The 14,830-nt window shown below is 37.0% G+C and overlaps 1 protein-coding gene across 1 annotated transcript; it reads right to left on the reverse strand.

Annotated features, from left to right (window-relative positions):
• Window positions 1–964: 964 nt before the first annotated feature.
• On the reverse strand, window positions 965–1,933 carry LOC125175385 (olfactory receptor 5K1). The gene has a single exon (XM_047875901.1). It carries the CDS (start codon window positions 1,931–1,933, stop codon window positions 965–967), a length of 969 nt encoding a protein of 322 aa, XP_047731857.1.
• Window positions 1,934–14,830: the final 12,897 nt, after the last annotated feature.

Genomic DNA, 14,830 nt, shown 5'->3' on the forward strand with positions numbered 1-14,830 from the left:
CACCTCTCAAGATAGAGGAGTTTAGTGTAGCTCCCTGACCATGGAGGTTCTTCAAATCTTAGATGAAGTTTGACTACTTGCCTGGAACTTTATGTTATGGGCATCTTTATGAGTGTACATGGGAGTAAATAGCCCTCTCTCATAACTACTCTTTTTTTTAAGTTTATTTATTTATTTTGAGAGAGATAGTGCGTGGGAGAGGCAGAGAAAGAGAGAGAAAAAATCCCAAGCAGGCTCTTTACTGTCAGCACAAAGCCCAATGCAGGGCTCAAACTCAAAAACCATGAGATCATGACCAGAGATGAAATCAAGAGTCAGAAGCTTAACCAACTGAGCCACCCAGGCGCCCTTGAAGATAACCACTCTTGAAATCGGCATTCTGTGTTTAACCATTTAACCCCAAGGGAACTTTAACTTGAAAATATAATAATCACTTTTACTTGACACCTTCATTTCCTCACACCTCTATCCGAACTATAGTGTTGCCCAAAATGCTATTAAAACTGCTTCCTCAAAATTTACTTGCTTCAACTTTGCCTCTCATGGTTTAGTGATTTCATTGGTCAAAGGTTCTCATGCCCTTAAAGTCTTCTGGCCTAACTGGAGTGCTCATGCTCCAGTTAAAGTGGACTGGCTGTAAATATTTAATAGAATTTTCCTTTATATGTGTAACTGTCAGTTTTGTTGTTTTCTTTTTGGGCGCTGATAATCCCAATCCCTGATGCTGACATAGTCCATGAGCTTGTCAACATGCTAAATTGCTTCTTGAATGAATTCAAAATTTGGTTTTGATTTTTGTTATTTTGAATGAAGACTTAGCACAGTTTATTCTTTCCTGTATATTTTCTACCATATGTATTGCTTCCTAAATTGATTATATTATGATATATTTTAGTATTTTACATATAATTTGTGCATTTTCTCTGTGTAATTTCACTTGGAAGGGTTTCTTACATCTAATTCACTAAGCTACAGTAGATGTCATTTGTTTCCAATTTTCATGAGATTTTTTTTTCTTCATAATTTTTCTCAGGACAGTTATTACTTCCTTATTCCTTAGGCTATAAATAAAAGGATTTAGTAAGGGAACTACTATTGTAAACAGAATAGCAGCTGGTATATCTTTATCCCCCTCTTCGAGCAAATTTGGTCTAATGTACATGAAAAAAAGAGATCCATAGAATAACGAAACAGACAAAAAGTGGGATGCACAAGTAGAAAAGGCTTTGGTCCTTCCTTCTTTGGATTTCATTTTGAAAATAGTAAAGAGAATGTACAAGTAAGATATTAAGACACTGCTTATGGTGAAGACTTGAATTGACCCTGAAAAGATAAATAGTACCAGCTCATTGACATAAGGGTCAACACAGGAGAGTCTGTATAAAGGAAGAATATCACAGTAAAAGTGGTTGATGTGATTAGATCTACAGAAAGCTAATCTAAATAGAAGCCCTACATGAATCATGGAATGTAGATTTCCAGCTATGAAGGCTCCTGTGGTCATCTGAATGCAGAGTTTCTTTGACATCATGGTGTGGTACTGTAGTGGGCTACATATGGCCACATAGCGGTCATAGGCCATTGCTGCCAGAAGAAAGCAGTCTGCAGTTTCAACGGTGCAAAGAAAATAAAATTGTGCCATGCATTCATAGAGAGAAATCATTCTGTTCTCAGAAAAGAAGTTCCCTAACATCTTAGGAGTAATGGCACAGGCACAGCAAGAATCCACAAGAGCGAGGTTGCCCAGAAAGATGTACATTGGCATGTGAAGATGAGGCTCTTTTGAAATCAATATCACCAGGCCAAGGTTCCCTACCATGGTGATCAGATAGATGACAAGGAATACCAAGAAAAGAAGCGTCTTCAATTCTGGGTGATCTGTAAATCCTGTCAGGATAAACTCACTTTTCATGGTATGATTTTCTTCAGCCATTCCTGAATTCTCTGTTGAGAAAAAAATTGTGGAGAAATTAGGTACTAATTTATAATATGTCCAACTTGACTGCCAATCTAACTGGTTCATAAGGATGAGGAACATATTCTATAATGCTTTCGCATGTTATGTGGATTTGACACATGCCTAATTCTGAGTTAGTATCAGTCTCCTGAAGCTATTACCTATGTAGCTACTCTTTAACATTTTTCCAGTATATTTTCAGGAAATATATCAGATTATATGCACAGAGATGGCTTTTGAGGTCTTAAGAGGAATATTCAGTGCAAAAAGCTTCTCTCTATGGATTAGGGAAAGCTGATTCATAATTTCAATGTCAGCAATTGGTATCAGTGTTCCCAAACAATTTCAGGGACTGTATATGTATTAACAGTGATGTTGAAAAGACGACTTTCATACACTTATATTCACAGCAGCATTATTCACAATAGCCAAAGCTGGAAACACCCCAAATGTCCATCGATGAATGAACGGATGAACAAAATGTGGTATATACATACAATGAAATATCATTCAACCTTAAAAAGGAATGAAATTCTGACACATGTTAAAACATGGATGATCCTCAAAGATGTTAAGTGAAGTAAACTAAACACAAAAGGACAAATACTTTATGATTCCACTTACATGATGAACTAAAGTAGTTAATTTATAGAGACAGAGAGTAGAGTGATAGTTGTCAGGGAGAGGGAAGAAATGGATAGTTATTGTTTAATATGTATGGGGTTTAATTCTGGGAAGGTAAGAAAGTTCTGAAAATAGAGAGCAATGATAGTTGCATAATAACATAAATGTACTTAATGCCACTAAACCTTATACTTAAATATGGTTTAAATTTTGTTATGCATATTTTATCCTATAAAAAATTTTTCAAGAAGATTTTCATTTGCACATTCTTAGCAATTTACTATTGTCAATGCTAGTGGATTCAAGTTTATTTTTTTATTTTTTATTTTATTTTACTTTTTCAATAGGCTTTACGGCCAGCACAGAACCCCATGGAGAACCCAGCTCTGAACCTGAGGCAGAGCCCAATGCAGAGCTTGACCTCACTACCCTGAGATCATGACCTGAGCTGAGATCAAGAGTCAGATACTTAACTAACTGAGTCACCCAGGTGTTCCCTCCTATTTAAAAATAAAATGCTTTTGGGGGAAAAAGTAGGGCTATTTGTGAAGTATTTATACCCCTTTGGCTGGGAAGGGAAACTGATATGGATAGAAGCAGAAAAGAGAGAGAAGGAGGGAAAAGAAAAAAAAATGACTGTATTTAAAATGTTTCAGGTCAGTGGGGTGCCTGGGTGGCTCAGTCAGTTAAGCGTCCAAGTTTCGTTCAGGTCATGATCTCCCAGTTCGTGAGTTCCAGCCCTGCATCAGGCTCTGTGCTGACAGCTCAGAGCCTAGAGCCTGCTTCGGAATCGGTGTCTCCCTCTCTCTCTGCCCCTCCCCAACTTGTGCTCTGTCTCTCTCTCTCTCTCTCAAAAATAAATAAACATTAAAAAAAAAAAGTTTCAGGTCATTTATAATACCATTCACACATGCAACGTAAAATTGTTCATATATGCATGTACCTGAATAAATTTAAATGCTATCAAAAGAAATTGGAGAAATCTTAAGGGCTAAGAATTGATAAATTCATTTATATAATTATACATCGAAAACATCATGATTAAATCAAATGTCAAATGGAAACTGAGAAATTATTGCAATAAATATGATAATGCTTCCATGGCTTTATTCTAGAAATAGCTTATAGAAATCAGTATAAATGATCGCTAGAAAACAGATAAAGGACAGGAACAGAAAAATCTCGAAAGAAATACAATTTTGAAAAAATAAAAATGTCTTATTTCATTACTAATCAGAAAGATATCATTTTAAATGAGAGGGCAAATTTGTTTTGCTTTTCAAAATAGTAAGAATTTTTTTAAAAAACAAACGATCCTTTCTAGTTCTGTCTAAAATACACTGAGATGGGAACACAACTGCATCCCTAGTGGAAGTATGAATTGGTGCCATCACTGTAAAATAATTCGGTAATTAATTGCAGAAAGAAATATTTACAACCTCAGGAAAAGACTTACATATAATGTCCATTGTAAAAAATTCAAAACACCTGAAGGGTAAACATTTGCTCAGTACGATTAAGTAAATGTGAATCATCCATGTGATGGGATATTGTGCAGTTATTATTTAATGTTTAATATGATGATAAAATAAACATAAAAAATGTGTGAAAAATAAAATATAATGTTCATATCCAGAATAATCCTAATTTTCCAAGTAAATACATAAATATAAAGGAAAGGCAGCTTGGAAACACATCAAAAATTAATACTGGTTTTCTCTGTGCAATGGGAATTATAGGTCACTTTCTTCTATATATTTTACTCTATTTCAAATTCTCAACAATGAATATTGCCTTTATAATCAGAAAATACAATTTTTATTAAATAAATTCAATGACATGCTCTTAGGTCTGCTGTGTTTTATAAGTTATTACTCCACAACAATCATGATTGTTTTCTGCATGTTATAGTCCTATTGCGGATAACATCACAACGGATGCGTTGAGCAAGTATCTGCTCCATCTTCGTGATAATGACATTTAGTTATAAATGATAATAATTTGCCAGCACTCTTGGGTGTATCTTGAGTCATTCAGGAATACATTCATATCTTGTGGTGATGCATTCTTTTTCTTTAAAAAAAATTTTTTTAATGTTTATTTATTTTTGAGAGGGAGAGAGAGGGACACGGGTGTGGGCAGGGGAGGGGCAGAGAAACAGGGAGACACAGAATCTGAAGCAGGCTCCATGCTCTGAGCTGTCAGCACAGAACCTCACGCAGGGCTTGAACCCACGAAACCATGAGATCAGGATCTGAGCCAAGACACTTAACCTACTGAGCGCCCAGGTGCCCCATGGTGATGCATTCGTAAGGACATTTTTCTCTATGTAAAGCAATGAATTTTTGGTATTAGGTTTTTCTCTTTGGAGTGTCAAATGTTAGCATGATATTTTAAGCTTCTATAATCTATTAAACTTTTAGTATATTTGTAAAAGTTCAATTATCTATCCCTTACATTTTGCCTTATTGATAGAGTTCTAATTTGTTGGAGAATGTTTTACTTCAATCTACCTTTGTTTATTTTAGTTAATTCAAGAATCATTTGTTCATTGGCCTGGTATTTACTAAATGCCTGCTCTGTGCTATGTACTTTCTTAGAAGATCAATTGATCCTCTGGACATTTCCATGTTGATAGTTTTCTGGATATTCATTGACCAGAACCACACTTTGTATTCCAGGAACAGAGGAAAGGTGTTTTGGAGAGATGTAGGGAGATCTCTTTCTTTTTGCCTTCCTGAAAATATTATTAACTTTTAAATCTCAGACTATTTTGGATTAATTCCTTTAGGAGCAATATTTAAAAAATGAACATTTGAAGTCTCTATAATTTGAATTAGATTTTCATTAAATGACTTACTCTTGGCAACCTGAAGTCTAGAAATGAATATTTTAAATCTATATAAGTGTAATTTGAATAATTTTTTTCATTAAATGCCTTACACTTGCCAGCTTGAAGTTACATAAAATAGTAAGATTTTCTTCAGTTTTCTCAGTTGTTTATAATTAGTCTGACAAAAGTTAAGTTTTACACTGGTATTTTATTTCTCTAAGAATCAAAAGAGAAACTAGAAATTTCCCACACATTACATCAAGGTTTTAAAAGAATGGCTTAAAATTACACCTGACTCTTGAACAACACAGATTTCAACTGTGCAGGTCCACTTAAACATTGATTTTTTTTTTCCATACAGTACAGTACTGTAAATGTGTTTTCTCTTCCTTATGATTTTCCTAATAATATAGAGAAAACTCTCGCTGACTTTATAAGGGTTCTAGTGAACAGTTCAAGTGAACTACTACTATTTGGGGCTCAAAAGTTCTATGAGGATTTTCAGCTATACACAGGGTCAGCATCACTAGCATCCACTTTGTTCCAGGGTTAACTGTCTATTCATTTCTCATACAATTTGTTTAATATAGAGGGAATGTCCAACACAGGCATTTTAAATACCAGTTCACTGTAGAAGCAAGTGAACAATCTATTTCATCTGTTAAGTTGTAAAAGTGGCAAACCGTATTATTCAAAGAAGTTTCAAAAATATTGTTAATGTTTCCTGTTATTACTATGATAGTGCACCTTTACTTATTTATTTTTGGTAATTTAGGCTTCTCTTAAAATCAGAAGTGATACAAATGAACTATAGTCATTTGTTGAATCTTACACAACAGACTTTACCTTTAAGGGAAGATTTAAAATAAAAGATTGAAAAGTAAGAATTGCAAAAAACCCCCACAAAACCTTAAAGAATTTAAAGAAATGTTTCTAGGGGCTCCTGGGTGGCTCAGTCGGTTGGGCGTCCGACTTCGGCTCAGGTCATGATCTCATGGTTCGTGGGTTTGAGCCCCACATCGGGGTCTGTGCTGACAGCTCAGAGCCTGGAGCCTGCTTTGGATTCTGTGTCTGCCTCTCTCTCTGCCCCTCCCCTGCTCATGCTCTGTCTCTCTCTGTCTCAAAAATAAATAAACGTTTAAAAAAAAAGAAATATTTCTAGAGGTTAATATTTCCATCAAAAAAAAAAAAGAGAGAGAGAGAGAGAGAGAGAGAGAAAGTTTTAGTTTCTTACCTGGTTTTCTCTGATAAGAATTTTATGGAAGCTAGTTGGTTGTCTGGCGCTGATTTCTAAAGTAGATGCAGAAATAAAACTCTATCCTTTTGATTGTTTAGGAAAATATTTTTACCAAGAAGTCGGTGCTGATGTTTATGTCATTGGTAGAGAATGGTTTAAATATTTTAAATAATTCTGAGGGGATTTACTTGGCATTGACATCAGAGCCTGGGAGACCTAATTTCCTACACATTACAGACATACTGAATAGAAATAATGTATCCCTTGAGACCTGGATAGTAAAGCAAATGCCCATCTCCAAAAAAATTTGAAGGGCTATGTTTTGATTTTAATTTATGTCCATTTATACCATTTTCCTTATCATCAATCTGAATATAGAATTCTAAGTGGGAGGAAAAAATTCCCACTGGATTGGTCATTAAAGGCTTATAAAAGAAGTGGAAACTAAGCTGGGATTTGTTGCCACAGAGAGAAGAAGGTGTAGAGTGAGCAGAAGTCATAAAGTGCGCCTTTCCCACCTCATTTTAAAATCAGTTTATACTTTCTAGAATCTTCCTTTATTAAAAAAATTTTTTTTTTAATCTTTATTTATTTTGGAGAGAGAGAGTGTGTGAGCGGGGAAGAGAGAGAGGGAGACACAGAATCGGAAGCAGGCTCCAGGCTTTACGCTGCCAGCACAGAGTCCAACGCGGGGGTCAAGCTCACGAACTGTGAGATCATGACCTGAGCTGAAGTTGGACATTTGACCAACTGAGCCACTCAGGTGCCCCTAGAATCTTCCTTTAAAAATATATTCATAATGTGTTTAATCTTACATCTTAGTTACTAGAATAAACTTTACTTTTTTTTCTTGCAAATCCAGAAGCAGCTTCTCAAAAAGTCTCCTTTCCTCAAACTAGTCCCTTATTTAGAACTCCCATCATTTATAGTGTAATGAATCCCCATTACACTATTGAGATTGCCCATCAATCTCAATCTCTGTTTGGTTAATTACTCATCCTGCTTATCGTAACTCTTAACCATGTTTTCTCTCTTTATATTCTGAGCATGTTTTCTCTCTTTATATTCTGCTCTCCTAATGTACCATCTCTAAGCCAAGCCCTTCTCATGGTTCTCTGAATATGTCACTTCCATTCCTCATTTTGTGATTTTTGTCTCATCTGTATTTACCTCTTCTGTATTACTGCCACCATTTTCTTTCATCTATGAAAATCCTATCCCCCTCCTTTAATATTTAGACCAATGTCTATATAGCTTCCCTGGGATAAGCTCATCTACCTTCTTCCCAACCTCCCAAGCTCTTGTTACCCGTCTAATGGCTCCCAAGTCTCACTATTTGCATCGTGTGGTCCCCTGGCATTTCATCGGTTAACTGTGGCTTTTCTCTGCTTGATTACAGACTCATTGACATCAGGGTCATGCATATTTCTGAAATGTACCCAAGGACATAACAAAGAACAAAGAAGAGAAAAAAAAAATCCCTCCCATCAGAACTTAAATTCTAAAGTGGTGCCTGGGTGACTCAGTTGGTTAAGCATCTGACTTCAGCCCAGGTCATGATCTCATGATTCGTGGGTTCAAGCCCTGCACTGGGCTCTGTGCTGACAGCTCAGAGCCTGGAGCCTGCTTCAGATTCTGTGTCTCACTCTGCTCCTCTCTCTGCTCCTCTCCCAACCATACTTTTTCTCTCCCTCTCTCTCAAAAATAAACATTAAAAAAAAAAAAGAACTTAAATTCTAGAGTAATGTGATTGTTTCAGGTGAGGACCACAGTTCTCTTTTGTGCTAGTATGGCACCAAGGGGAAACTTTCTCCTATAATGAGAGCTAGTTAAAAAATGATGGAGGAAGACACTACCAAAGGAACTGTCGAAGAATGAAGAATGTTGCTCCTAGCTTACTACTCCATTCAGCTCATGATATAACGTGGGGTCAGTGAAAGATTCATGGAATCAGTGAAAAGAATCATGTAGCTCATTCGTTGGTATTCTACTTTTCTTACAAATTTATGAAAAAATTTATGCTTACTTAAGAATTTTGGCAAGTCTTGAAGTTTAGTACCACAGAACGCCTGCCATTTATTGTTCTATTAGTTCATACATTCATGTGATAAGCACTTTACAGTGCCTACTATGGGCCATCACAATGATAAATTCTGTTCTCATGGAGCTTACATTCTAACAGAGTGGGAAAGCAGACATTAATATGTGCATACGTAAATAAGAACAATAGGAAAAATTAGGAAACGCTATGCTGAGGGTAAAATAGTGTAATGTGAAAAGGAATGGCTGGGAGTTACTTTAGATCAGATGGTTTGAAAAGCTTTATAGGAAAAGGTTAGCAGTCAAGCTGAGACATAGGTAGTGAGAAGCCAGACCTAGCAGTTTGGGAAAGAGTATGATAGGTACAGAAGAAGTAGTGAAAATTCCTTAAGGCAGAAATAAAATTGGCATGTTTGAAGAATCCACAAAAGCCAGGGGAAAGTGGTTGGTGATGGGATTGAAAAGTTGTTCTCATAGGGTTTATAACACTGAGTATAGGGTTCTCAGTGCATTGAGAAGCCTTGGAGGGTGTATTAGTTTTCTATTGTGCTGCAACAAGTTGCCACACACTCAGTAATTTAAAATAACACAAATTTAGTCTTTTGCCATTCTGGAGGTTAGAAGTCCTAAATGAGTTTCATCGGTTTAAAATTAGAGTATCGATATTTGCCTTTCCTAGCTTCTGGAGTCCGCCTGGATTTTTTGGCTCATGGCCCCCTTCCACCTTCAAAGCCTGAAATGGCCAAATGTTTCTCACATTGTTTCACTCGAATTCTGACTCTTCTGCTTTGTGTCAACATTAATAAAATTGCATTGGGCCCACCTGGATAATCCAGGAACATGTAATTCCCTCTTGCTTGTAATATTACATGTTCACAATTTCCTAAGATTAGGATGAAGACATCTTTGGTAGGCCATTATTCTGCCTACCAAACCAGATTTTTAAAGCAGAGAAATGGCATTACCTTATTTGCATTTTAATAACAAACACTCTATCAGTCCTTCAGAAAATGGATCATGAAAGCTAAGGGTGGAGGTGGGGAGACCAGGTGGGAGGATCTGACAGTATCCTGTTCAGAATAAGGATGACAGTCATTGACATGAGAAATGTAGATGGATTTGAATTATATTTTGAGGATGAATCAACAGGATTTGCTGACAATGTGGATTTAAGAGGCAGGTGTGAGGGCGTTAAAGAGCTAGTGAAGAAAATGCCTAGATTTTTTTGTCTTGAGCATCTGAGGGGAAGATAGTAGCATTTCTCGAATTGAAGGAGATGAGCAGAAATATTTTCTTGGCAGGGTTGGGGGAGCTAGAAACACGAGTTTTATTTGATCACTGTTATGTTTCAGATGCATAGCAGTTATCTAAGTGAAGATGTCAGAGAGGCAACTGAATGTGAAAGATAAGGCTAGAGATTAGGAGTCATGTGCATATGAACATGTAAAGCCTTGGAACTGAGTGACATCATCTACAGAAGGCTGGAAGGCAAAAGAAGGAAGGGTGATTGCGAAAGAGACCTCTGGGACTTTCTGTTTTGGATTAGACCAGATTATCTAGCATACAAAATGCCTGGTGGGAGTAAAATACAGTGATATCGAAACAGGAAGTATCCTAAAAAGGATAAGGTCAGAATGCCAAATCAAGGAGCTTGAATTTTATTTAGTAAGCCCTGAATAAATTTGCCAAGGGACTGACTCCATCAGATCTGAGTTTCAGTAAAACAATTCTGTGTGTGACTCATTGCTTTATTCTGTATGCGACATTTTGTATGTTGACATGACAAGGATGACAAATGAATCAACAAATGTTTGGATGCCCCTTATGTACCATGTAAGATGAAAGCTGTGGAATGAAGATGACGCTAAGATTTTTATATATAAAAAATCAAATATAACAAAAAAGACCCAATTTAATGTGATGAATGTTGTTTTGCTTTTCTGGTCATGTTCGACTCATGATCAAAAATTAGTAGTGCTTGTACGAATGCCAAGCATAGTGCTAACAAGCCATAGTAATTCATAGCAGTATAAGACCCCAGTTCCTGTTTGCTGTGACTTACAACTTACTCTACTGGGGAGGCAGTTATGTAAACAAATAATTATAATTCAAAGTGATAGAATCTATAGTACAATCATACATTCAGAATGCTGTGAGAACAGATGGGAGTGACTTAATTTGCCTGGGGGTGTTAAAAAGGCTTTCTGTAAGAAAACTGTCTCTTCCCAAATAAAATAATACTTTAGGTTGACAGTAGAGATCAAATTTCCATGTGGGAGAAGCAAATCTCCACACCCCCAAACCTTTTTCCAGATTCTCATTTTCCCCCCGGAGAAGTAGTCACCACTGCTATGAAACCCTTGGGAGCCACAAGAAGACATTGTTCTTCCATTCACTCTGGCCCAAATGAATCCCTGCAGCACAGAGATTAAGAAGGATCCATTGTATATATGTCTTGACTAGACTTGAAGATAACCACTGGGAAATAAAATGTGTTAATATACCACTAGAAGAGCAGTTCTCAACACTTTCTCTCTACTGAGAAAGCAAGTCGGGAGATGATGTTGACACTCCTCTCAGCTTCCTCCAGTAATGAGCAATTGCCTCCTGGCTAGCTATGACTCTTCTTTATTTTCTCACATTCAAGATATATTGTGATGCAAAGGAGTGAGAAATGTATTCCTGAGATAATCTGGAATTGACTCTAGTTATATTTTGAAAAGGTAAATCGTATTAAACTATGGTACTTTATTATTAGAAATGCATCAATTGTGATGCATCTCATAACTGATTGTGACAGATCAGAGTGCTGAAATAGTCTGAAGCCTGCTGATCTTGATAATCTGGTTTACATGAGTGAGTCGCTCATCTTACACTTACGGTTCGCTATGGCAAGGCCTCCTTACCTATCTCCAAATCTACTTCTAAGAGGCAGATGTCTTTTCCCAGTTACCTGGAAGTTCAGACCTGGCTCAGCCCCAAGGTATCCATTTCTAAAAATGTGAAAGATGAAAGAGTGAGCAGGCATTCCATTCCTGGGTTCTGAATCTGAGGGCTTAACCCTTCCCCCTGTGACTGACACTGCATGCCTAGCTCTCCGGTGGACCTTCCAACCTTAACCACAAGGATACAGACATATCCTCAACTGAGCAGTCATATTAAAATATCCTCCAGTTAGGTCTAGCATCTCTATAAGACACACACATACACAACAAAAAGTGATAAGGGGTGTTTTATTATAGATTACCCAGGAGAGGACATTTGACCCTGGCCTTGAAAGATATATAGACATTTTCTTAGCAGAGAAAAGTTGGAAAGGGAATGCTAAGCAAAGTGTCAGAGGCATGAAAGCTCATGAAGTATTGGAGGACTAGAAAGTAGCCCCAAATCTGGCTGCAGTATGGGTGTAATTGGAGAACTTGGTACTCATAATTATGTCATAGCAGATTACTTAATGGCTGATCCGATTTTGACATGCTCTGCCTAACATAATATTGAATGAATCAGCTATCCATAATCAACTAATTGCTCAGAAATTCTTAAGTTAGTACATACCAGACAGGATCACTGAATTTGTTGTTGCCAGAGTCTGACTTCCTTAGACACATGTAGGATTTGAGAAATAGAAAGTAGTAGATTAAGCTGTGCTCAGTAGAGAAATCCATAACTGGAGATATGGAGGAACTTGCCCTTCCATCCTTCTTTCCTTCCTTCCTTCCTTCCTTCCTTCCTTCTTTCATATATTGACACATTTTGTATACTTGTATTCAACTATATTGTGTGTCTACTTTATGCCAGCTACAATGCTAGGCACTATGGTTAAACACGAAACAAAAGCAGATATGGTATCTGCCTCCCCTCTCCTAACATAATTGGAAAAAGTTGTGGGAGAGAGATAATCACCTAAATTAATTATTAAGTAATTACAACTTCACTATTGCAAAGGTAAGATTATTGGAAACATAATAGAGAAGCTTAGCCTAGTCTGAAAAGGCAGTATAGTATAGAAGTTAACCCCATGGGTTTTGGAACGAGAATGCCTAATTTTGAATCTTGGCTAAGCACTTTCTAACTGATCTCAGGAAAATTAGTTAATTTCTCTGTGAGTCAATTTGCACATCAAAAAAATGAATTTTTATAATGGATTATAGTCTGAAAATGGGGAACGAAAAGGTAGTTTTGAAGATTTAATGAATTATGTTTAAAACAGTAGAAGAGATTCCAGTATATAGTAAATGCTTACTAAGTGCTAAATGTTGTCATCACTCACCACCACTATGGTCACCACTGTCATTAGTACTTGTGGAGGGTAAGGGTGTGGGGGAAGTGATAGAAAGATGTCCTTGAAGAAGTGATGACTAAACTCAAATCTGGAAGCTGAGCAGATTTTACCAGGAAAAGGTAAAGTGGGTGAGTTGTGAGAAAAACATACAAAGACCCGATTTCTGGAGGGAGCATGACAATTTCCAGGTAGTGAAAGAGGGTCATGAGGCAGACAGTTGGGGTAAATGGTGCAAAAGAGGGTGGGGAGATAGGCAAGGGACCCACATAACAACACAGTAAAAAATATGAGATTAATTTTAATAATATATTTTATTTAACTCAATATATATAAAATATTATAGCCTCAACAATCCATAGGGAATTATTAATAAGCTATTTTAACTTATTTTCCTTCCAAGCCTTCAAAATCTGGTGTGATTTTTACATTTACAGCACATAATAATTCAGACTATATACATTTCAAGTACTTACTAGCTATGTGTTTACGAGCTACTATTGGAAAGCACAGCTCCAAGGTGGGGGAAGGGGAGAAAAAAAAGAGAGGAGAGAGAGCTAAATGAAGAGGAGAGATAGTGTAGTGTAGTAAAAGCCAAGGAAATAGTATTTCTTAAAAAAAAAAAAAAGAGTGGTCAAAAGATTCAAGGGACTTCAGACTCCCACTGTGAAAGTGGTGTTTGTTTGTTGTTGTTTTTTTCCCCTGTAGCTGCACAGTTCTGCCCTACTTTGGAAAACCTTAATTGACCTCACTATCACCTCTTTAGTTCTTGTCCCATTTCTCTCCATTTTTAGCACCACACTTTTCAAAAGAATTCTATACCTGCCGTTTTCATTAACTCTCTTAAATTACCTGCAACCCAGATTTCGTTCCCAACATTTTGTAAAGACTGCACTCCCCAATGACCTGTCCATCAAGTCAAATTATCTTTTCAGAACCTTTGTTCTCTTTGACCTCTCTAAAATATTTGAAAATCCAACCATCCTGTCATTCTTAACATTGTTTCCATCTCAACATAGGCATTTTTGAAGTTCCATCTGACCCTTTCTTTTCTCTTAGAAATTAGTAACTCACAGCTGGATGCAGCTGACTTCCAGATCATCATCTACAGCCCTGATCACTCCACATAACTGATGTCTGTGGGATATTTCCATAATATCTAATCATGCCTCAAACTTACCACACTTGCAAGGGAAATTACCTGTACCAAGAAAGAGCTTTCCCTATTAACTTCCCCATGTTGTCACAGGATGTAGAAGATGGGAGAGGAAAAGTATCCCTGAGGAAATAACACATAAGGTGAGGGCAGTCTCCTGGGATGGGCAGTGAGCAAGTCTAACGTGGTCCCTGCCCTCATGGAACTTATCATCTTGTGGTGGAGAGAAACACACTAAACAAATCATTACAAGTCTACTAAGAGCTATGATGAGAAGTATATATAATAGAGGTCTTACCCCAGTCTGGGGATAGAACCTGGGAAATTTCCCTAGAGAAAACGGCACATAAGCTAAAGCCTTGACAATATGTGAACTAACCAGATATTGGGGAAGAAGTGAAACAAATGGCATTTATAACATAGAGAGCATTTGTAGACTCTGAGTTGGGAAGTAGCCTGGTGTATTCTGGGAACTAAGAAACCAGAGTGTCTACAGCACAGTAAATTAGTGGAGTAGCGGTGGCAAACGAAGTTAGAATGGGAGTCAGGGGGCAGATATCACAGGACCTCATGGTCCAGGGGCAAGATTCTCAAGTGTATCCTAACAGCAACAGGGAGACTTTCAATACCTTCAGGTTCAAACCTTCAGGACCATCTATGACATTGACATTATCCTCACCCCCCATGTCCAACTTATCATCAAG

The sequence above is a fragment of the Prionailurus viverrinus genome, chromosome C2 (genome assembly GCF_022837055.1).
Source record: "Prionailurus viverrinus isolate Anna chromosome C2, UM_Priviv_1.0, whole genome shotgun sequence".
NCBI lineage: Eukaryota > Metazoa > Chordata > Mammalia > Carnivora > Felidae > Prionailurus > Prionailurus viverrinus.